Here is a 26143-nt window from a genome sequence, read left to right as displayed (position 1 = left end):
TTTAGCAGATTAGCTCATAGTCAGAGAAAAGACTACAGTTTCGTGGTATCATTGGTTTCACAAAATTTGGATCTTTTCCATTAACTAAGGGCTGGAATATTTTTCTACAGAACCAAAGTTATATACTGGTTAGTCTTATTAGGACTTGGAATGCTCTAGGAAACTGAACACGAATCTTTGCCAACGCAACAACGTGTAATTTGTAACAGACATTGCCAGCCTAGTGGCCAAACGAATGCAATCACTTAGAGAAAATAAGGGTAGGATTAAGACCAGTTTCATTTATTGATGCCAGCTAGCCAGAACTCTCACATATACCAACATATACTACAAGGTTGAGTCAAAAGGACAAAAAGCTTTATCAGAGAAAATATTTATATTATTTTTACTTTAACAGTTCCAAATTCTAAACCTTCCCAAGAAATACTGACTTTTGGTACTTCCTACAATGTATCACATGCTTTTACTACAATTACTGATCCCCACCCAACTGGTTTTCCTTCTTCGATCTCCTGTCAGAAAAATCTCTCCAACCCAAACAGGGTTCAGATCCACATGAAACAGCACTGCACACTTGACTCACCTATGACACATATCACTTTTGACCCAATCTACATGTTTGCTTGGTGTCTCTGCACCCAGCAGCCTGTTGCATGACGTAATGATATGCAATACTGATAAAACCAGGATGCTCAGAGAAAGAGGGCAATTTTCCTTGGTGGAAATATTCAAGATTCCGTTTGATAGGGCCCTGGATAACCTAAACTGTGGCACCTGCTTCCAGCAGAAAGGTGGACCAAATGAACTCTAGGGGCCTTCCAGCTACAATTTCTCTAACGTTCCATGATGAATATGCTAGCCTATGCCTCAGTGTCTGTTATTATGGGGCAATGTGGAGTACAAAAGTTATACTGACTAATTTGTTGTTACAAGGCTGTGTGTCTATTCAAGCAGACAATTGTCACTGATTTTAACTGAAAAAAGAGACTGCTTGTAGCACTTGCTTTAATCATGAGAAGTAAGAAAATCTGACCTTAAAAGAATACCTAACTAAAGAAAATATCTAATTTTGGCTTAACCAACTAAGATTTGATGTTGGTAAGATACACATTTAAATATGTTGTAAGGCTGGTCCAGTGAATAAACAAGAACATGTTAATAAGTACTCTGAAGTAATCAACACTGTCACTTTATCTGAAACTGTTACATATTCCAAGCTAAAAAGCACAGTGTATGGTGTGCAAGTCTGCCAATTTATTAGTTTTTCAGTTTTTTTTTTTTTTTTTTTTTTTTACTTGAAAGAGCAATTTATCATAAAAAACAAAGATATTTTGTATTGGACTGTTTTCTTGATTGTATGACATTTCTTGACTGAATCAAACTAACTTCTCATGCATATGCTTATTATGCAAAACATCAAATTCTCTCTTTTTCAGTTTCAGAAACCAGAAAACACTGCTGGAGGGCATGCTCCCACTCTGGGCTCTTTTATACCTGGAAAGCATAGAAAAACTGCTCTGGAATATTTACTGTGGAACAGATACTCTACTACAGGCCTAGCATTCCTCACAAATGACGACATCCAAATTCAGAGTTTCACTGGAAACTTGTTTCACAAGTTCAGTAAGTTTTCAGTGGAGAAAGAATTTATCAGAATAAAACTTGGGGATCATTCGGCAAATGCACTTCATAGGTTAAAAACCAGTGTCAACATATCACCTATACACAGCATTGCTCTGATATACAATCCTACCTCTATTAAGTAAACACAAAATCACAAATAATTCAATAACTTCAGTGAACATTCTGAAAACTATTTTACTTCATGAAAAACAAAAAGCTACAGTTAAAAGGTACAAGTATATTCTTAGGAAAAAAAGAAAGTATAAATAGTTGTTGCTGTTGTTGCTGCTGCCTCTGTCAGAACACAAACTAAAACCATTTTATATTTTAAAATTGCAATATTTAAAGAAAATACTGAAAGATCTGACCCAACTGGCACAGTATTTCCAAATACTATGTTTTTAAGAACTGGAAAACAAAAGTAATAGAATCCACACTTGCTACTAACAGCACGTGCACAAGTACTAAAAACAGTTCCACTCAAAAGCAATAGTTTCAACAATTGGAGAGCAAAAGCAATTACGTTATTATTAGACAAGTCCTTTGAAAGGCTGAGCAACTTTAAAATCAAGCATTCATTCAAGAAAATTCAAAACTAAATTCCAGGATTGATACCACTTGTAATTTCCTTATCTGCCAAGAGCATCTGTGTTATCCAGTATCTTCTGGCTCCCTCTATAACTGGAAAAAGAAATCTAAGGATCACCACTTCCAGAAAAAGAGAGAAGCTTTTGATCATTCCGTCTTCTCAGAAGCTGTAACATCTCTTAAAGATGACTTAAAGACTTGAATACATCAACTACTTTGATATTCCTGATAGGGCACACACAAATCAGGCTCTAGTTATCTGTAGATTTTAAGAAAGCAGTATTACAAATATCACTTATATATAACATAGATTATAAAACAAACATGTAATATGCAGTTTACAGGCTTAGTAGAGTGTCTGGTTATAAAATGCTGTTTCTGTTTGCACAGAAATGGCAACCAAAGAGAATACAGTACAGTTTCACAAATGTTTCAAAGATAAGCTTTTTGTATCTGCTTGGCACTGGTGAGGCCACATCTGGAATACTGAAGTACAACACAGACATCAAATTGGACATAGACCAATCTAAGACTACTGGGATGTCCTGACAAGCAGGAACAGATGACACATGAGGGAAGGCCTAAGGAACTGGGCTTGTTTAGCCTGGATAGAAGGGGCCAGAGGTGCAGAACATAACTGTGGTCATTTCTCTAACAAAAAAGGACTGTGTGGGAGTTGTACAAATCAGAGCCAGATTCTTCTCAGAGATGCACTGTGACAGGAGAAGAAGCAACTGACATAACTTGCAGCAATGGAAAGCTCACTTAGCATAGGGGTTATGAAAAAATCAATTGCTGTTAGAGAGGAGTCAAGCACTGTAACCTCTCCCAGAAAGGCGGTGACCTTCCATTTTTGGATATTTTCAAAACTCAGATGGACAACTTCCCAAGTATCCTAATTTAATTTTTAAATAAGCCCTGTTTTGAGTACGAGGTTGAACCAGTTAGCCTCTAGAGACCTTTTTTCTGTGTGTTTTTCTCTTTCTGTGGTAACTTGCTGATGCAGCTATGGCACTGGCCTGAGTATCTGCACCTATATGCATTCTGACCAAAATCTGGCTAGAGAACAGCAATTGTGATGAATATTCTAGCAGATAATGCCCTTCCTAAAATAAAATATCTGTGTTTATTATTTTAAATTCATTAACAGATTTTGAGGTCACTGATCATCAAGCATTGCTCACATATGATCACAACTGTGCGATCTTGCTGGAGACCAGTAATGAGTGAAGTACCCAACGTCTGAGTACTGAACCCAACTCTATTCAACACTGCCACTGACCAGATGACCTTCAGAGCTCCATTCCCACCTCAAGCAATCAGTGATTCTGTGATATAATATACCCTGCTGAATGAGATGCATCTGGTATTCAATATTTTTCTTTACTTACATGACAACTCAGAATATAGCCAGGAGGACTGTGTGCTTCTTTCTGAATCAAACTCTGTCAACAGATTCACTGAAAGTATAAAAAAAAATGGACTTGTTTTTTTCACTGGACTTTCCCCAGAAAAAGTTGGTAAATTGGAAGTTGAAAGCTTTCTAGCTCTCAGATGGATTTAGGAAGAATCAGCCTTCCCCCTGGTCCAAGAATGTGCCAATGACTTCTTCCTTATTTTGCTCAATCCATAAATGTGATTTTATAATGGTTACAGTTTTCTTTCTCAGTCATGTCTCTTCTGTGTCCTCTAAGTCATAAGAACAGGATTAAGAACAAACCCAAAGCACAACAGAAGTATGTGTGTCTTAAGTTGCTCAATGTAATTCTTCCATTCTTTTAAAACATTAAGAAGCATTACATAACAAAGAATAAACTTGAATGGAACTAATATTTTTTTCACTAAATAATAAATTATTTAAAAGGTTGCAGTTTTACTCTTCTAAGGCTGTTTGTGAATTGAATGTAGTTCACTGAATAGTTTTGAGTGAAATTTTCTTCTGCGAAGCTTTATTTCCTAATCAGAGGAATAGATGTCATTTGTTTCTTTTTTTTTTCTTCTTTTTTTTTTTTCCCCAAAAGCTCAACTCTGAAACATTTTCTTCAGACAGAGCAACCTGCTAAGTTAAACCATTAAAGTTCAGTTCATTTTTTTATGAACATTGTTCAGTGCTGCTTTGGAAAAAAAGGAATAGAGGAATAGTCTTTCTGTGGAAGAAGATATCTGACTGACAAAGCTGCCAATGCTTTCAATTGCTGTGTTATTAACTACTTCCCTTAGTGCTACAGATTGAGCCTGGCCTTTTCAAACTGTGCTAGCTTTCCCACAGCAGTGGTTTCTCAGATGTATCATGGAAGCATTTATTTGTATTCAGTTCTTTTTTTGCAGAGACATTAAACAAATGGATAAAATCTATCCTTTTAGGAATACAAAGAAAGTAACAGTGACTGAATATGATAAGCATTTTCTGCTAATGCCTGGCAGGGGCAGCTGGAAATATCAGTGCTCTTAAAGACACAACATTTCAGCATAGTTACAAATGCAAGGCTTTAAATAATGGAAATGAAAGTAATACAATTTTGGTGGATTGTCTTTTCAGTTTGACAGCTGATTTCAAGTGCTTTAGAGAAAAATGAACATTCCTGAAAGGCATTCACTCTTACTTTTTCACGTATCACATCCTCAACTAAGCAGTCTAATGTCACAGTGAATATCATGCAAACACCAGTTGTTGCTGACCAACACAAAGTCTTACTCTTCTTTACTCAAGCATATTGATGACCTCAGGGGAAAAAAAATAATAATAATCTGAAGGAGGGCTGCTACTCCAAAGGCCACTGAAAAGTGCCTGTAAATATCAAATACCGATTTCTGAGAAGTCTCACCTGGAACACTAAAACAACCTCAATGAACCCATTTTCTGCACTTAATGAAAGGAATATTATCATTACATCATGTTTAGCCATCCCAAAACTAAAAAAAGAATATGAGTTCACATTGCTCCTGAATAACCTCAACCTAATGGATCACTGGAGTTAAACATTCCACATTTGTTACTGTAGCAACAGAGCCTAACATAGCAAAACAGAAAAACAAGCGTATCAGAAGTCAAACAACTTTCAAGATACCAGTGTGTGAAAGAAAACATTACCAGAAATTAAGGTGGAATTACATTTAGGAATTTATGTCCAAAAAAGCCTCTGTCTGATGCAAATCATTCCTACACCCACTGAAGCAGGAAAAAATTCCAAAGTTGGCCGAAACTTCCCAGCACAGCTTCCCACCAGAGCACAATCACAGACCACTACTAAATTTTCTCATTTCCCCCCCCCCGAAACCCAACCATTTCCTTTTGCTCTTTCCATGAATCAGGAAAATACGTTATTAAAAAAATTAATATTGTAATAACAATTATTTCATCACTCTGACATTACCTAGCGGCAGAAAGAAGAGAATGCTACAAAAAGAGTTGTAGGAAAAGGCAAAGACAATAGTTGTTTGTGAGACTCAGCTTCCTTTCCCCAGAAAGCTGTGGTTTAGAGACTTCCTGATAGGGATCTTATATAAATATTTATGTGTTTAAGTCTGGGTGGCATTTTTTCTTTACAGCATTTCTTCTCTGAATCTGTCAGTTGAATCTCTATTCCTCTCTATGCATTTTTTGTTGTTGTTCAAGTTTTGACTTCAATAGCTCTTGTATCAAATGAATTCAGCAATTCAACTCCACATGCTTCACAAAGTAATTTGTTTGATTTCTCAAAGTTTGTCTTTTTAAGGTTGCCACATTCTTACCTATTTTGCTTAACTTGAGCTTCTAATCACTGACCCAGAGTTAATTTACATGCCCAGATGTTTTACAGTATTAAGTTCTCAAAGCCAAGTTTAGCACTAAACCACTCCTTGCTGACTGAATTACTCTGGTGAAGAAAACTGTCAGCTTTCAAAGCCAAAAAGAGCTGTTATCTTCCACTACTACTAGAATCTGCTATTCTCCAAGCTGGGATTTGAATGGAAGTTGATCTCTGAGATTCTCAGGATGAAAAACAAATGCAACAGCTATGAAATGCTTTGAAAATCATGTCACTGAGTGTAAAGACTTCAATAAACGCAACAAACTCCACCTTATAATTATTACAAATCCAAGAAAAAGGCATTTTCATTTGGTCCAAACAGAATGCCTGCACAAAGCTAATTCTGTTCTTCACTTCTACAAATACCCAGTTCTGTACCAATCAGTTCAGATAATCCATAAACACTTGGCACAAATAAAAGCTCCCTATCACATAGTGAAGAGGCACATCTTTATTCTTTGCAACAGACAAACTGCAACTGACAGAAAAAATAAGAAGGCTTTGTCACAACGATTTTGAATGATTCACACAGAAAAGTTTCTGGAAACAGGGTATTCAGAACTTAAAGTAAGAAAAAAGCACTGAGCATCACTTAATCAAAAAGGTGATCTAGGTAATATTGCACTTTAGATTACTCAGAAATGAGAATGATCAAATAAACAAGGTCTGACTAATTCTGATATTTCAGATCCTTTTATTGATAATGTTTTTCTATAAGAGAACACCATCAACTTAAAAATGCACAACGGAAGTCTTAGAAGTAATGCCTCCTGTTTCATTATGTTGGCCCATGACATCAGAGGTGGATGTTGGTGGGACGGCAGTAGGGGCTGAACCATCCAGCCAACATTCCATTAAATTTTGTTGCTGTGTGACAGATGGCAGCAGAGGAGCAGTCTGACAGAATGGCGTCTGATATGGAAGCACATATGGAGCAAAGGTGCGTCACTGAAATCCTCCATGTGGAAAACGTGGCACCCATTGACACTTGCTGAACATTTATGGAAATCAAACAGTGGATGTGAGCACAGTGAGGGGCAGGGGGTGGCTTCAGCAGGACTAACAGCAACGGTGGATCACCTCTGCTGGCGCAGATCTTTACAAGCACAGCATGCATGCTCTTGTTCAGTGCAGGTGAAAATGCAAAGCTAATGGTGGTGACTGCATTGAAAAGGACTGCTTCATAGCTGAGAATCTGCTCTATCAAGTAATGCTATTGTGCTCTTTGTTGTAGTTTCCATAAAAATAAACAGGAGGCATTACTTTTGGAGCAACCCGTATACTTCTATCTACCTCATAACGTTTTGCAAAAAGCCTATAAGCAGGAAGCACAAAGCCCAACCCAGACTCACACCATCTCCGGGATTTCTTCCTAACACTGTGGAACCACCACGGGAAAAAATAAGTTTCCTCGAGATTATCAGTGATTATTTAACCAACAGCAAGAACACAACAAGGGGCAGCTTGCCTAGCTCGAATTTTGTCCCGCTTTTAATGCTACGGAACAAGTGGTCATGACTTGTGCTTAAGAAGTTTCAGCTACGAAAACAGGATAGAAAAATGCACACAAATACAATAGGTTACATAACACCGGGAGTAAAGCAAAACCCTGGTCTGCCCGAGCAGGACGCCTGCACAGCCCTGCCATCTTGCAGCCGGCCCGCAGCGCCTGGCCCAGCCCCAGGGCAGCACAGCGCAGCGCGCTGGGCGGGCGCTGAGGTCAAAGCGCCGCCGGGCCCGGCCCGCCGCTGCTCTGCCGCTGGCGGGAGGGGAGGCCCCGCGCGCGCCTTTCGCCTGTGTATCCCCAGCGCCAGTGGGAGGAGGAAAGGCTCATCCATCCAACCAGAGCCTGTCGGCCTGCTGCGTGCTTCCCCCCCCAGATGTAAGTCTCCCACAAAGGAACTGAAGTTCAAATAAGGCTGCTTCAGCCTTGCAAGAAATGATGAACTCACGATTTTAAACCCAGAATGCCAAGTTCTCTCCTACCAAAAGGAAGCCTGTGTCTCAACAGTAATACTGTACGGACACATGGCCATGCTGTGAAAAATCTTTAAAAAAACAAACAAAAAAGAAAGGGAATATTTTTGTAGAACATCTAGATATTTGCTTATTGAACTTAAGTGCAGCAGCTACCCAGCTACAGACTTCAGGCTACCGTCACGGAAGAGTTGTGTGTATGATACCAACAGCCAAGAGAGATGTCACAGCCCCTGCGGATGAGTGGTTCTGATAAACTTTGATGAAAGCACGCTAAGGACAGAAGAAAGAAGACGAAGGAGGCAGGGTAAGAATGCACAGTACCAATGGATTAAATCTAAACTATGCAGATTTTTTGTTTGTTGAGCGTCCACAGACTGATCTGTTTGCATATGAGCAAATGCAGGCTTTTCAAACACATTACACTACTGCTTTCTAGTACCAGCAACAAACCTATTTATTTATTTTTTAACGAAATAAAAAGAATGAGCACATGCAGATTTAGTTGTGGAAATAATTGAGAGATTTTACAAAATCAAGCACTGAAAAGCCACATTGCCATTATTTTCTTGAATATGACATTTATCTTACCTTATTTAATTCTGCATGTAACTTTGGGCTTAATGCTTCAAACTGGCTGCAAAAGCTTTTGAATGCTGCATGTCTCTCAGCAAACTTTTCAGGACATACTGATTTCTACGGTAACTTTTGTAATGGACTGCTTGTATTAAAAATGATGAAATCTGCATTCTTTCACACACTTACGCCTGATCAAAGAGACACAACAGTGCCTGGAACTTTGAAGAGTCTACAAAGTAAAGTTCAATTTAAAAAAAGAACATAGCATCTGTGAGTATTTCTATGTAAAAATTTACTGTGTGATCCAACTACTTTTCATGAGCAAAAAGGTTCACATTCACAAAAATATGAATCTGTTTAAGGGCTATTATGTACTAAGTGTGCGCATACGTGCACACATTATGAGTATTTTTTGGTAGTGACTGGATTAAGTGAAAATAAGGTGAGGCCGCTGCTAAGGGAAGTAATAACAAAAGCAGTGCTCTCAATAACTCCATTCCAAGTCTAGAATGGAACTCTAGTAAAGCACAAAGAACAATCCACTAACAATGACTGAAATTCCTTTTGGGTATTCCCAAAAGAAAATCTACGCTTCTTGTAACTAAAAAAAGCCTTATTCTTTTGCCAAAAACTTGAAAAAGTTAGACGGCAGCAAAGGATACACAATCTTAGGAAGTTTCTTGCAGCAGTTGGTACCATTTCAAAACAAAAGTTCTGCAGGAAGGAAGGCAATGTCATTCTAAAGTGTTTTGTTACTAATCCATTGCCCTCAGTGACAAAAACCCTTCTTTTAAGAATAATGAACTAGTTTTCTGAAACAAGATTTTAACACAAATCTAAATGGACAAAAAACAGCTAAGTATAGAAAGTACAGAATGCATTAGTGAAAGCTTCTAAAGCAACTAATAGGTTTCTGTCAGAAGTATGGCATGACTTAGAATAGAAGTAACTAGTGATAAAAAAAAAAAAACAAAAATCACTCCACCCAATAAACTTGGAGTTAAACTTCCTCTTACATCACCTTTCTGTAACTGAAACTGCATGCCACTACGTGTCAGCCCTTTCCTATCCCCTATTATACTTCCATCAAAACCTTAAAACTTTTCCTAATACACGTGGCATGCATACTGCTGTGCAGTACTTTCACTGTGAATTTCCTTTTACCAAACTGAAAAATATAGTGTTCTGGTTTTTTTTGGGTTTTTTTTTTTTTTTTTTTTTTTGCACAGCAGTAATTTCACTGAAAAAAAAAAATCAAACTGCAGGAGTTAATTCTAAACTAAAAGCTGTACTGATGGAAGTCCCTTCCCCTTCAAGTACAGAAGAAATGTAGAAATCACATCGAAGATGAAGACTACATGAAAAAATGATAGATTAATATAATTCAATCCTTCAAACCCTTTCAATATCAAACACAAAAGCATTAAAGAAACAGTGAAGATCTGTTGTTAGTTTTTCATGTTTCTTCTCTAGAATGAACATCTCAAACTATGTGTCAACACACAATCAAGTCAGATAGCTTATGTTTTCAAGCAAAAAATGCTGTAAGATCTAATACTACACCTTTTGTAACTATGCATTCATTTATGCATCTAAATTCCTGAGGAAACCATACACAGTGTCCCATAGCATGTAGTGCATGTAGGGAAAGCCAGCCCTCCAAATGACTGCCAGCCTCAGCACATTAAATATGATCGATATTGTTCATCCTGCTGTGACTCACAAGGACAGAAATAAATTTACAGCATTGAATCTTGTTTGTCCACTAATTCTTTAAGGAAACTAAAGCCATGTTTAACTCCCCCGCCCCCCGAAAAGAAAAGGTGACAATAAATAATAAAAGTTGAAACTCTGAAACTAAATTTTCTAAGTATAATGTATGAACTCTGGGTTCCTTTTTGAGGAAATTGAATAACAATGAGGGAAGATGGTAGCAACCAGTTTTTAAGAACAGTTGTTATTAAAAATCGGAAGTTAAATGGGGAATTTTATTTTGCTTTGACAGTTACAAACACTCTTGCTTAAGTGTTAAAAGTCAGGTAGGAAACCTTCACCTTTTTTATAATGACCATCATAAATGAAGCCTGGTAGACAAACACTGTATCCTTGGGTCCTGAACTGCAATATACAAACCTTTAAAAACATTAAAAGAAAAATTTGCTATCTTCATCACATAGGATGAAGGATCTTAAGTATTAGCTCCTCAAACCAAATTGGTGAAGTATTTTAATTAGATTATCTTCACAGTAAAGTTAACTACACAGTACTGAATAACCATGTTACAATGGTTACTGAAGTCCCTAGAAATCCCCTTGTGTAACATCCTGGTTTCAGTGTGGCAAAGCGTCTTCTCTGTAAAGCAGTCTCCAAGAGTAGGTACAGTGTCATTTATCATTTAGGCAGAAGCTACATTTACATACCTCAGCACCTGACATTTGCATACCTATAGTCCTCTAACTTAATAAGTTTATTATATACAGAAAAATAAGAGCAGCAGCAAGCAGCACTTGTAATGCTTTTGCCTACTGATTCCTTTAAGTACTCTATCCATAGAAGGAATCCATACTGATTAAATTTATATTTTGATATAAAATTCAGTCAATTATTTTCCATATTTGTCTTAAGGAAGGTTTTCTATGCAGGGTTTACAGAGCTCATTATTTTGCTGTAGTAGTCCTTCAAAATGCCATATTACAGGTGATGGCTTCCTTAAATGTCAAAACATTTCATCCTTGAACTCACTCATAATCCAAAATAAAGGAGAACTGATCTCACTGCTTAGTCACCATTCACTGGTTTTCCTGTTGTCTCCGCTCTTTTTTTTTTTTACAGATCACAATGTGCAGGTATTAAAAGAACACTACAGACTCTCTGAGATAAGATGTCAATCTCTCAATAGCTGAAATAACATTGCAAGACTACTTGAGATCTATATGCAAAAGTTGTGATAATACATACAGAGGCCCTCATAAAACCTTTTCTTTACAGAGTAATACCGCAAATGTCCATTTTATTAAAAAAAAAAATACATCCAACAGAGAACAGCCATAGCACTGATGGTTACTGGTGGAATTTTAACAGACAGTTATACCTTATTATGTTATTTCAGGTCGTACTTTTCATCTGATATACACCCATTTTCACACAAAACTCACATAGATAGGTAAAATATTTCAGAAAACCTTAACGAAATTATTGAATACAAGTATGTGTGTCTACTTTGGAAAAATGATGGAATCAGAACAAACAAGAAATGGAAAAAAAGTATACATGCTGGAATGTCTACAATTAAGTGCACATTCTGTAATAGCTTAAAAACTCACACTGTTGGCATTACTACCTTTCACACTTTCTTTTAAGGTAAGTCAATTTTTAAAAAAGCAACATTTGTCAAACAGTAATACTTTAAAAACAGAAATAATTTTAACTTCGTCATTTCAGGACTGTGGCAGTAATAAAGTCCAGCATAAGAAGCAGCTGTTAATTTAAGATGGTAAAATACTTAACTCTCATTGAAATATCATCTGTAAGTTTCAATATATTCATAGCAATCAGAAAGTAATATATATTTTGACTAACCAAAATTTCTTTAAGTATGACAGAGTACAGAACAGGCAACCATTTCCAAGCAAAGCCAAATAATGATTCTGTTTGCTTTTTCCATTTAAAAGACAGGAAAAAACAATCAAAAGCTGCAGCATTCAATAACCATCTCAGAAAGTTTGTTTCCTTTTTTCAGCAGGTCATGGAACATCCTCAGTTAAGCAAACAATGAATGAGCAAACAAATCAAGTCATTGTTACCTCCTTTCAGTTATATACATAAATAGGCCAACATTTGGTCTACAACTTGAAATCACCACCAAAACACTTAGCTCCTAGTTAACATAACACACAGTAGTGCTGCCAGAAGTTTTTGTACAGATGCAGTTACACAGGTAAAAACAAACAAACAAAGTTTTCATCTGAGTAATAAATACTACTAAGTATGGTAAGCATCCACAAAACTGACCTTAGCTGCATCTGCACTAGTATAAGTGTACCAACTCAACTCTGCTAAAACAATGTTTTGAGGAGGACAACTATTGAACTGCCAGAATCTAAACATGAAATTACTTCCAATTCTCTTATCTTTTCTAAGCAGAAATTCTATTTCATTATTAATTAGAATTACACATCTCTTTCTTAAGAGTGACTCACTTCTCCTATTTTTGTTTGTATGCTTGTTTGCTGGAGAAGTTCTGGTAAGAGAAAGATAGTTCCAGCAAAGAAAATTCACACCAAACCTCCAAGCATGCCTTTATATAACGTCCTCTTGTGCAATGGCAAATTTGAAAATCTGCAAATACCCAAGAGGGATGTTGCACTGGTGATGAACATGATGCCAGTCATACAGTTCCCTCCTAGTCCAGTGCAAAAGAGCTGATAGGAAGGGGAGAGAGAAAGAGCAGGGCTTAGCCAGAAAAACAGGAAGAAATGAATTATCAGCAAGAAGCCGCACTACTTAAGGACAAAAAGAGTACAGACAATTAATTTGCATAATACAACAGAAGAAAACAGAAAGCTAGTGTGCCACACATCTAATATGTAAGATCACACTCTCTCATGAGAAGGCAATCCTGATGTCCTATGAATTTCATAGTGACAAAAAAGAAGAGAAAGGAACTAAAAAACATTAAAACATTCCTCAGAAGTCCTTATCTCACTACTCTCCCCACTAACACTAGCAAGCTTTTTTTTCCCCTAAAAGACTCATCGTTCAGAATTTTGCAAACAAGCATGTTAATTATGAAGTTTATTTGAATCTAACTATGAAGAAATGCTGTTTATCTGATATAGCCTATCATAATATGGAACAAATAGCCTTTGTTCTGAACTTTTTTTTCCCCCTCAAATCAACAAGTAGCAACAATGAAAGACATAGCATTGTTTCATAAACAGTCTGCTGGCAGGAAGACATGAAAACATTTCTTGTTTCTGTTTGTAAAAGAGCATTCTTTTACAAATGTACTTTCACTTCCAACACTTTCTTTTGTAGGAAGAGCACCTTAAAAAAGGTGACATGCAGACAAGATCATGAGAGAGAGAAGCATTTTAGCATGCTGTGATCATGCTGATGTCATTCACTGATGATTATCTTCTTCATTTTGAATACTTTGAAATGTTAAGAAACGTTAACTTTATCCTATTTTTTTTCCTAAACTGTTCTTAAAAAAAAAAGAAAGATAAATGGAGAAAACCCAAACCGTTGCAAGTTTTTCTGTATCTTTTCAGCTTGGAAAAGAATATATGTCCTAAATCATATGCTTGAATAAGGGCATGAGATACTGTAAATAAAAACAAGTAAACTCTGAGGAAAAAAAAAAATCCTTTCAGCAGGCCAGAAGAGTTGCATTTTTTGAGGGAAAGGAAGGTATTTCAATTCAAACACTGAAATAAAGCCCATTTTACACCTACTGTGTCAGAGTCATTTGCAATAACAGCCCATCTGTATGGAAATACAATAAATACTTCAGGCAGTGCTACAGGCTTAGAGCAAAGTGGCTGGAAGACTGTGGAAGAAATGTACATGGGGGTGTTGGTCAACACTCAGCTAAACATGAGACAGCAGCATGCCCAGATGGCCAAGAAGGCCAATGGTATCCTAGCTTGTATCAGAAAGCGTTGTCACTAGGAGCAGGGAGGTAGGTAATCATCCCCCTGTACTCAGCTCTGGTGAGGCTGTACCTCAAGTACTGAATTCAGTTTTGGGCCCTTCACTATACAACATCAAGGCTCTGGAGCATATCCAGAGAAGGGAAACAAAGCTGTGAGGGGTCCGGAGCACAAGTCTTATGAGGAGTTCCTGAGGGAGCCAGGACTGTTTAGTCTGGAGAAGAGAAGGCTCAGGGGAGACCTTATTGCCCCGAAAGGAGGTTGTAGCAAGGTGTGGGGATGACCCCTTCTCCCACATAACAGCAATGGGATGAGAGGGAATAGTCTCAAGTTGCATAAGGGGAGATTCAAGTTGGATATTAGGAAAAGCTTCTCCAAAAAGTGTGGTCAGGCACTGAAATGGGATGGCCAGGGAGGTGATGGAGTCACTGTCCCTGGAGGGGCTGAAGAAACATCTAAATGTGGTATTAAGGGACATGGTTCAGTGGAGAAATACTGGTGGTTGACGGACAGTTGGACTAGATGATCTTGGAGGTCTTTTACAACTTTGGGGTCCCTGTGATATATAAAATATATATAAATATATACACACATACACACACAAACATACACACACATATACAAACATTGAAATTAACCAAGCTATTAGAAATATGATATCAATGAAATATATGATATCTATTTATGCAGCTGATAAGAGAATGTTCTCTACTCATGGCAGTTGCACTAGTGCCAAGTTCACACTTCCTGGAAGACTGCTACCTATGAACCTGCAGTACTGAGTTATATTTTTAAAAGACTGTGATTGCCTCAAATTTCCACCTTGAGTAGTAAGCTGCTCACAGTAAAAAAAAAAGTTAGTGTAATTTCATCATAATAGATCTATTGCAGTATGTCAATAAACACGAGCAGCTGATTTTATTAGCTGTGGGTCATCTCTATCCTCCATGTGCATCTAAACGCATTTTTCCCCTTCTAAAGGGGAGATCATTAAAATCAGGCTGAGTGCAAAGGCGGTGGTTCCAGTGAGCCAGAATGTAAATTTATGCAAAACACAATAAACACAAATTTTTAGTTATCAATTCCACTAGTCTGGAAAAACAACACATTCTACCACCCACGGTATTTGGACAGTAGAGATTTTAATTAAGGACTAGTGTAATTTTTTTTCCACTTTTTTCTTCTTATTTTTACTATAAGGTTCAATACTGCTGACCAAACTAAAATTGTAGCATGTCATCTAAGCAATACTCTCTGCAGTTATAAATTATTGCGGATGAGCTATTTAATATTATTACAACTTCTAACAGCACAGATTTGCCTACCTTTTGTCTACATTTAAGGATTATATTTCTAGGTCTAAGAAATAAAAATGTATTTTATACTTCAATGAAAACACCAATCTTGGAAACTTCTGTGGAACTTGCTTGAAAGTAAGGACTCTTCAAAGACTAGTATTTCAAACAATGTTTTGTGGTTCTTTGCAGATTTTAGATAAACTGGTAACTATTAACTGCTGCAGTTGTGATGATAGCACAATAAAGCTCATTTCTGACGATGTCTCCTCTAGCTGACATGAACTCACACTAGACAAGAAAATTACCTCATCTGTTCATAGTCAAACTAATTATTACGCAATATTATACTGTATGTTAAGTTATAGAACAAATTATGATTTCGTGTGTTTTTTTTTTTAAGCATGAACTGGATTTCCAATTTGTTACTTACATTAAATGTATTTTCAAACAGATTTTATGAAGTTCTTTGCAGAAGAATATTTGACCAGAAATAGAGGATCATGATGACAACAAGATTCATCTGTTTAATGCTTATAGCTGCTGTAGGAACTGCTGCTAGCAAAACACAAGAATTTGAAGACAATGATGAGGAAAGAGAACAAGAGTTCATTTATATGAACAGATACAAGCGTTCCAGTGATCCACAGGACAAATGCACTTACACCTTTATTGTACCTCAACAGAGAGTGACAGGTGCCATTTGTGTGAATTCTAAAGAACCTGAGGTTCTCCTCGAAAACAGGGTAAATAAACAAGAATTACAGTTACTTAACAATGAACTCCTTAAACAAAAGAGACAAATAGAAACTCTCCAGCAACTGGTAGAGGTAGATGGTGGGATTGTTAATGAGGTCAAGCTCTTAAGAAAAGAGAGCAGAAATATGAACTCTCGTGTCACACAACTCTATATGCAGTTATTACATGAAATTATCCGAAAACGGGACAATGCCTTGGAACTTTCCCAACTTGAGAATAAGATCTTGAATCAAACTGCAGACATGCTGCAGCTTGCAAACAAATACAAAGACTTAGAGTACAAGTATCAACATTTGATGTCAATTGCAAATAATCAGTCAATAATAATTAACCAGCTAGAAGAATACTGTCAAAGAATGCCATCCATAAAGCCTCTGCCACAAACTCCACAACCGCCAAGCAAAGTGTACCAGCCTCCTACTTACAATCGTATGATTAATCAGATATCTACTAATGAGATTCAGAGTGATCAGAACTTAAAGGTTCTGCCACCTACCTTACCAACCATGCCTGCCGTTACTAGTATTCCCACTTCAACCAATAAACCATCTGGTAAGTAATGTTATTGATACGTCTTCACTAATTTATATGAATAAGGAGTAGGAAACATTTAGCAAAATAAATTATTTTGAATTAATTGAGATTCTAAGACCTGACACAGTCTGCATAAATTGAGCTGACTTTACCAGCTGTACAAATGGCAAAAGCCTTTTGGGAGAACTTAAAGCCCCAAATGTAGCAGTATCACTGGACTTTCACTCTCTTGGACCACCAGACGTGTGGTTGCTACTAGATAATGAAAGTACTTTAACACTTTTTGCCACAAAGAGTGGCAAAAATCTGCTCCGTTTAAGCATAAAAAAGTTCACTACATTCAGAATCTCTTTAGTCATTATGTTAGTACTGTATTATCATCAGTTAAGGTTATAGAAAGGTGTAAGGCCATCTCTTGTGAAAAAACAAAGTTAAAATGCTTCCAAATTTGTTACTGGTACAAATTATTAAACACGATGCACAAATTATTAAACATGATATTAAAAAAATCTGCAACATATGACAGGATACCTCAGAAACTGACAAAGTATGAAAAAGTAAATGTAACTGATAATCGTCTGGAGTATCTAAATTACTGTTTCTTTTAGCATGAAATTCTTTGGGCAGAGTTCTATCTGCACAATATAACAGACTTCATATTTCAGATTGCTAAAGCCTGACTTTCCCAGATTTATGCTAACAGTATCAGTTTGATTTGTTTCCAAAGCTCTTATTAAGTGGAAAATATGAGTAGGTGGATGAGATAATGGAACAGTCTAAGAGATTACAGTGAATTTGGAGAGTTAAACAAAAGTTTTAGACTTCAATCCGAATTCAGGTAACATTTGGTATTCAGATTCATGTGAATAGTTGCCCTTAGATCTAGATACAGTATTCCATTTGAGTTAATAAAACGCTAATCAAAATCAGTGAAGACACTCCCAGTGAAGCAAATGAGACTTTGGGATTAAGAACCTGTTTAACTGATATTCTAATACACTTTTTATTTTTCTACCTCACTGTGCTTTTTTCCCCTCAAGAACACAAAATGACAACAGATGGCTTCATTTTAAACAGCGATTTTATGGTTATTTCAGTCTTTGTTAAGTCTTTATTTACAGAGTTTACAACTATCTTATAAAACCTTGGAGACCAGCTAAAACATTTCTTAGCCTGGGAATTAATAAAACTAACAAGAATAGAATGGAAAAATAGCATTTTATTTATTCCTAGTGCAGATAAGTTCAGTCCTGAAACTTCAATCCTTAATTCTTTCTTAAAAAAGGAAGAAGTTACATTTGCTCTTGCTCTCAAGTTTTTAAAGTCCTTAACTTTTAAGTCACAACTATTTTGAGATTCTGTGATTTTAGAAACAAACACATTTTTGTTGATGTTGGTCATGGAGTCAGTTTGCTTTAGATGAATAGCAAATAAAAAGGAAAATAGTTTAAGTCCTAGATATTCTATTTTTATTACTACTATTGTTTTTAGTATAAAGAAATCTCAATAGCTTTGTCAAGGCCAGGGAAAAAAGGCAAATTGACTAAGATTAGTTAGCCAAAGAATGTTACAGTAATAACCAACTGCCTTCCATAAAAGGTGTTGATGTGGGCAGTCCATGTTCTAACAGTCTGAATGAAGAATCATGCTCAGGAGAGAATGTCAACAAATTTGAGCTGAGACTGTACTATCACACAGCAGAACAGAACAGATTTCACATGCATAGTACCTTTGCTGATCTATCTTCACACAGCATATTCATTTATTGCTAAGAGAAACGTTTTGAGTCATAGTCTCTTTGCAATATGGTAAAACCCCAAGATACCTGGCTGAGAAAATGCTTTTTATCTAGCTGACTGTCATGTTGATCTCCAGAAGTCACGTCCCAAGTTGATTTGATATCTGCTATTTTTCTCTTTATCAATAATAATTACTAGAAAAATACTTTGCATACTTGTTCTGTACAAATCCACTCTGATACTAATCTCTCTCCTTATTGTCTAGTTTGTAAAAGTTTGATTTGTTCAAGGAAATGCCAAGAAGTGAAGCTAAGTTATCTAGCCTTTAATTTCCAGGGCATCTTCCTCTCCTCTCCTTCCCCCCCACCTTTTTGGTGGTAAGGAACATTTAATACGTTCTCATCATCATCCAGAATGTTTTCTATTCTCCAAACGTATCTCAAAGCCTCTCCCCACGACTAATGCCCAGAACAATGCTTCATCCAGTTCACTATAGGTATCTGGAATGAAGTAGGGAAAACAAAAGGGAAAAAAAGCAGCACCAAGCCACAAACACCACCACAAAAGCAAAAAAAAAAAAAAACAAACCCACAACTGTCCAGTCATTGAAAAAAAAAAAGCCACTGTATACATTTTTATCCAGTCCTTTCTGTACTTCTCAAGTTCTCAGCCTTTGCTAAAGCACCTCAGTTCTATGAAACATCTAACCCCACATGACCTTTTCAACAAAAACTAAAGCAAAAAGGAAGAAAAATATTAGGTACCACTTAATTTTAATGTTAACAGTCTTCTTCATCACAAAGAAGCAGATCAATCTTTTCCCTTGATCTTAAACTTATTACTGTGTATCAACAATCATCCTAGCACCTACTCTGCTTGAGTTTTTGTGTTTTCAGTGCTACTAGAAAGTTAATGATCTAGCCACATCAGTTTCTGTTTTCCTTAGCCTTCTACAACAGAAAAAAATCCACTGCAGTGTCCTCAACAGATACTTCTTAATGAACTTCTAAACTCTTTGCATTTTCTAAATAATTTTCTCTGTGCACTCTTCTGAATTTGCTGAAGTTTGATGTATTTAAACTCATTTTCTTTGTTTAGTTTCCTATTGTTCTCTGTTAAGAATCACAGGCAAGACTGCCTTCACTGCTTCCTATTTCAAATTTTCAGTCAGTTCATCCCTCTAGGTCCAAACTTAAAAAGCCTGCTCTTTATTTGGTCTATTTCCCATTTTATATATCTATTAAAAAGCTGTCCCAAACAAATTCAAAGACCTTGTCTTTTTTTTTTTTTTTTAATATGGTACACTCTTCTCCAAGCAAATAAACAGGTAGTTGGAAGTAAGTATCTTGAAATAATTAGCAAGAAACTTATATTATCATACAATTAAAAAAAAAATTCTACAGACCACATGACATTTATTTTCCAGGCTAGAACTGAATGTCAAGTGGAATATAAGATCTGAGAATTCCTATACACAGCCATGTACTGTAATATCTCTGTTAATCATTCCCATAATAAATCCACTAACATTCATTATTTTGTCTACCTGAACTGCTTTTAGTACTATGACTGCGTAACAAAAAAAGGCAGAAGGAAGAAGCGTTAATTTGAAGGAAAAGAGAAGTAAGAGCAAGTATTTGATAAAAACATATCAAGTATGCAGAAAACACATAGAAAGTGACAGATGCAACAAAATTAGTAGAAGTAATTTTACAAGAGGAATTTCAGCATGCATAAGTGCAATCTATACAGCATAGATAGAAGAATGAAGAGATGGATAGTGGCATATATTACATTTCTTCTAAACTCAGATGGGATTATATAACAACCAGAGGGGTCTGGAGCACAGACCTTATGAAGAGTGGCTGAAGGAGCTGGGGTTGTTCAGTCTAGAGAAGAGGAGGCTCAGGGGAGACCTTATTGCTCTCTATAACTACCTGAAGGGAGGTTGTAGTGAGCTGGGGGTCAGCCTCTTCTCTTGGGTGACTAGTGATAGGACGAGAGGGAATGGCTTCAAGCTGCATCAGGGAAGATTCAGGCTGGACGTTAGGAAATACTACTTCTCTGAAAGGGTGGTCAGGCACTGGAATGGGCTGCCCAGAGAGGTGGTGGAGTCACCGACCCTGGTGGTGTTTAAAGAGCGTCTGGATGTTGTGTTAAGGGACATGGTTTAGCGGGAACCATTGATGAAGGGCGAATGGTTGGACTGGATGATCCTGTGGGTCTTTTCCAACCTTAGCGATTCTATGATTCTATGAACTTGTGGGAAAAAAAAAAGGCAGGCTGAAGATGTTCTTCTATCAAGACATAAGAAATACAGTTCCAAATACCATAGATGTCTCATTTTCATAAGTGATTTCACTTTGTAGAGTATTTTAAGTATTCCAGTCTATTTTAGATAATAAGCATTTAAACATGCATCCACGTCAAATGTTCTTAAAAATATAATGAAAAAGAAAGTAGTATCCTGGAAAGGAACCCCTTGGAAGAGATGGCCAATAGGTATCAAAAAATAAGCAACATTTAAATTAATTATGTACATTACCTGCAAAGAAAGACAGATTTGTATTCCTGAGTTAATTCTCATTTTTTAAACCCATCTCACATTCTTTCTTCTCTATTAATGATTTTAAATTAACTAAAAGCTACATAAACAAAGGCAGATATTTGTAAGAGCTTGAAATATAACAGCTCATTTTAGTGAAACATTTTGCAGACTGAAGATAGTGCAAAGCAGAATTATATGAATCTGTAATTTAGAAGAACACTTTCAGCTCACAAATACTGGCCAAGAATACACAAATTTAAAGGATAAAATACAATTAAGTCATACAACTCTGCTTTTTATTTTTATTTTAAAAATGAACATTACAAAAGCACATGAAAAAGTACTGTTTAGCACTGTTTAATTATTCTAGTTAAGATCAAGGAATAGAATATGATTTGAGAAACTTTTCTGTCCACTTTAATATAAAATTATTTTAAGAACAAAAGTTTTGTCTTCAGAATCTACTTTTCATTGTTAGGTAGGAGTTATCTGGGAGTTAATGCTTACTTATACTATAATTTCTCCTTTCTCATTAATAATTAAATTGTACAGGTCTCAAATAATTAAATAATGCAAAATAACAAGCAGTTTAACTGCCAAAAGTGCATTCATCCAAATGAATACAATCCCAACAACTAACAACTACAGAAGAGAGAAATTAAGCAGACAAAACAAAACAACATCACTGGAGAAAGTAATTACGCTGAGTTAGCAAAGTTACCTACAACCATATTTTAAACGTATTTCACGTTCTTCAACTTATCTTAGGACAGATTTCATTCCCATGGGCATAGATGGATGTAAGTCCAAAGCTATACTGAAGATGTCCGACTATCAGTTATCAAAAACTACTACGGTCTTCATGTAATATACATGCACAGTCTCATTACACATCTCCATCCTACATATCCACCCCAAAATATTTCTGATGTTAAATGTGTCTTCTCTGTTGAAAGACACATTGACTAAAAAGGTACTACATCTCAAAGGTCTGCTTTACTCTCTTGAAGAGACTTTATCAAAACTAATTATCTGAAAATCAGGATTCTCTCGGTATTTCAAGACCATTGCTTTTTTTTCCTCTCCAATATAATAGCAAAATCTGTTACTGTTGGCTCAGTACCTCCCACAAGAAAATAATTGATAAAGTAGTATGTAGATAAGTACACAGCTCCAGCATTCAAAATACAACTGAAATTTACTCAACTCCATGGATAAGCATAACATAAAAATCTACACATACATAAGAACATACAAATTTTAAATATGGGGAAATGTAAAAAAAGATACTTGGTTTTGATTTTGAGTAGAAGAATTTCAGCTTCTAAACACAAGCAAAAATAAATCGTTCACTTCACGTTCTTATTTGTGTTCCTGCTTGCCACTCATTCCCAAAAGGGCAAGCTTGGTTAATCACTTCTGCAAAATATTGAATAAGTGCATAATATTAAGAAATTATGTAGAATAACCAGTAAATAGCCAGTAAGTAACCTAAGGCCAGCACTAGAAATTGTTCAAAATAACTGCAATTGTATTTTACTAACTATTCTACTAAGCAAAAGATGAATTCCAAGTAAAATTTCAATCCCTGTCTAGGAAAACTCTTCCTTAGACTTGCTTGGTACAGCTAAAAGCTTACAAAACACGTTAGGATGAAATCACATAACGACCTGGGTTGGATGGGACCTTAAAGATGATCCAGTTCCAACCCTCCTCCTTGGGTTGCCCAACACCAGATCAGGCTCCCCAAAGCCCCATCCAGCCTGGTGTCAGACACTTCAAGGGATGGGACATCCACAGCTTCTCTAGGCAGCCTGTGCCAGGGTCTCAACAAATTTGAAAAGAACGTACTCTGTTAGGTTAAATATAAAGACACAGAGGTGAAAAATGCATAATAAATCTGATTTCTAGCATTTCAACAGCAGAAAGTCTGAGTAAAAGTGATAAAATAAATAAGAGCAATATAAATTACCATCACTCATTACACCTATCTCCTGTTCCCTCTGTGTCCCCAAATACTGCATCTACATATGCATTTCCAGAAATCTGAACAGTTAGCCACAACAGAAATAGAGAATGAGCCCAGCAGCAGTACTCTAATTGCAATCTGTGAGGATGACAGAGGAAACAAGTACACAGAACTACCACAGATCAAAAAATTGGATTGTCTCCGGGTACACTGACTTCTGATTTTGTTAAAAAGACAAAAAAAAAAAAAAAAAAAACAACAACAGGAGAAAACACTGACAGTTCCACAAAACTCATATATTACTACCTCACTTGCTAAGTACAAGGGTAGCCCTACCACTTTCAGCATTGGACTTTCTTATGAAAAACAAAAGTTGATTAACTGAAATAATTTTAAAAGGAAGATACTTTTAACAGCAATATATGTTTCACGGTGACTAGTCAGAAGAGAAATCTGACAAACCTTCCTCCTTATCATTCTTTTTTCTAATGTATTAATATTTACCTACAGAATTCCTAATTGGTTTCTTGGAAAATATAACCAATGTTATTAGAATTCAGCCGCCTTAAAAAGCTACCCATATCAGTAATTCACTGTGAAACGTTCCAGCAATAACATTACAATGAAGTAATCTGTCTGAAAAGACTTAGTGGACACCATAGCTTCAAGAAGACAAAAAAAACCAACAAACCAACAAATGTGCTACTTAGCAGAAGGAAATATACTCTAAAAAGCACAGAAAAACGCTAACAAATTCAAATATTGCTCTGTATTTAAGTGATGCTCAATCACATTTTGACTGCAGACTCTTACTGTTTTGACACAGGACCCTGGAGAGATTGTCTACAAGCATTAGAAGATGGCCATGACACAAGCTCCATCTATCTTGTAAAACCAGAAAACACAAATCGACTTATGCAAGTCTGGTGTGATCAGCGGCACGACCCCGGTGGCTGGACAGTCATTCAAAGACGGCTGGATGGTTCTGTCAACTTTTTCAGAAACTGGGAGACATACAAGGTTAGGACAAGTGAGCAGTTTAATATCTTCTACCCTCTACTGGTAAAGTAATTTAAAAGATGGGTTTAGAGTCTGGTCAACAGCTTACTTTAAAAAGGAGCTTGCTATCTACTTAAGAATACATTCAGATTCAATAAAGCAGGCACAGTACTAACATGCTTCTCTTGCTTCCTTTATAGCAAGGATTTGGTAATATAGATGGAGAATATTGGCTCGGATTAGAAAATATTTATTGGTTAACAAATCAAGGCAACTACAAACTGCTCATAACAATGGAAGACTGGTCAGGTCGAAAAGTATTTGCTGAGTATGCTAGCTTCAGACTGGAGCCAGAAAGTGAGTATTACAAGCTGAGACTGGGACGCTACAACGGCAATGCAGGAGACTCCTTCACTTGGCACAATGGTAAACAGTTCACCACATTGGACCGGGACCACGATGTATACACAGGTAATAAGGTCCCTTTTGGTCTCTTGCATAATAAATTGTGGCTGTACACAAAAGATAAAACTTATTCTCATTTTAAGAGTTGTCAATTATTAACTTATGAAGCAAAAACTGACAAACTGATGTGTCAACCAACTCTTATACGTACTGAATTAAAAATATTATTTACATTAAACAAAGGTCTGTAAAACGTACCATGAGGGTTATTTGAGACAATAATGCAACAGATTTTCCAGCAAAGAAGAGAGTCTGTCTACAGAACATGGCTCTTGAAGAAGGCTCAGTTCACCTTGCACATGCTTCACAGATTACATGTTAATAAATACATACTTAAAAAATGCACTTTGTGTTGAGCTTTTTTGCTTGCTATAAGATCTTTGTTTCTAAGACTGAAATTGAGCTCTCTTTTACAGGTAATTGTGCTCATTATCAAAAAGGAGGATGGTGGTACAACGCATGTGCTCATTCAAATCTCAATGGAGTTTGGTATCGTGGTGGACACTACCGCAGTCGATATCAGGATGGCGTTTACTGGGCTGAATTCCGGGGGGGATCATACTCGCTAAAGAAAGTTGTTATGATGATAAGACCTAACCCCAACACATTCCACTGAAATAATTTTTCTCTTGGCTAGCTTTCTTGTTCTGTTTTAAAAAACATGTAAAGCTATACTTTTATTACCTGGAGTTATCTTTTCAAAAATAAGAAATGTAAGATATTGTACATTTATTGCTAAGATGTGAGGGCTTGTATATTGTGTTTCCAAGAATCATTCCAGGAAAATAAAAGCTGAAGAAAAAAGAAATGACAAATTTAGAACACCTCTTTATACTGAAAGCTGTTATATTAAGCCTTTTAGAATTGACATGTGAGATGGACTGTAGATAGATTTTCTGTTTTTCATTCCCTGTAAATTAAACTTGGATGCTAAAAATACTGCCACGTCATTTAAATATTTTTGAATGTTATATTATGTATAAATATTCTCAATTTACAAACTGTACAGCAAGAGTGTTATTATTATTATGAGCAATTACTTGACACAGGAGATCATATCCTTTGAACTATGTAGCTGGTATATGTACAGTAGTGTGATTATTCTAATTTAATCTTTGTTAATTTACATTAATAAAATTAGTACTACATAACTTGAATTGGTGAGCAGATATTCAAATCATTACTGTTGTGGTAGGTCCAGTCTTTCTCCTCCACTTTGAGCATTTTAACAATCTGCTCCTATAAATCGGAATTCATGTTCGATTCAAGTATTTTAGATGATTTTTTTATTATTCTTATTTATTATTATTATTATTATTTTTATTATTATTATTATTTTTTACCAAAATGATGTAGCTGCACAAGTAAATGAATCCAGATTTACTATGGATACAACATGCTATATAGCCAATGTGTTATACTACGCTACACAACCGCAACAATATTTTGCACCAGACTTTAGTCATTACCTGCTGTATAGGCTCCGTGATCAGAAATGGCTGGATATAAATTAAAGGGACTATCCAGCTTCGCAGGCAAATGAGGGATACCAATCTATAAGCTATTAAATATTTTTAGCCAGTAGATAAAAGTTATATAAAGAAGTCATCGGTAGATGTTAGA

The 26143-nt window shown here is 36.1% G+C and overlaps 2 protein-coding genes across 26 annotated transcripts in view; one reads left to right on the top strand and one right to left on the bottom strand.

Annotated features, from left to right (window-relative positions):
- Positions 1-26143, bottom strand: part of RALGPS1 (Ral GEF with PH domain and SH3 binding motif 1) — a 90535-nt gene that overhangs the window by 38867 nt on the left and 25525 nt on the right. The gene's annotated exons all lie outside the window — the stretch shown is intronic.
- On the top strand, positions 7944-25677 carry ANGPTL2 (angiopoietin-like 2). The gene is made up of 5 exons (NM_001277699.2): positions 7944-8286; positions 15962-16818; positions 23883-24076; positions 24256-24526; positions 24937-25677. The coding sequence occupies exons 2-5, from the start codon at positions 16011-16013 to the stop codon at positions 25134-25136; spliced, it is 1473 nt and encodes a 490-aa protein (NP_001264628.1). The 5' UTR covers positions 7944-8286; positions 15962-16010; the 3' UTR covers positions 25137-25677.

Source organism: Gallus gallus, chromosome 17 (assembly GCF_016699485.2).
Source record: "Gallus gallus isolate bGalGal1 chromosome 17, bGalGal1.mat.broiler.GRCg7b, whole genome shotgun sequence".
NCBI classification, from domain to species: Eukaryota; Metazoa; Chordata; class Aves; order Galliformes; family Phasianidae; genus Gallus; species Gallus gallus.
This window is presented reverse-complemented; position numbering and strand designations above follow the sequence as displayed.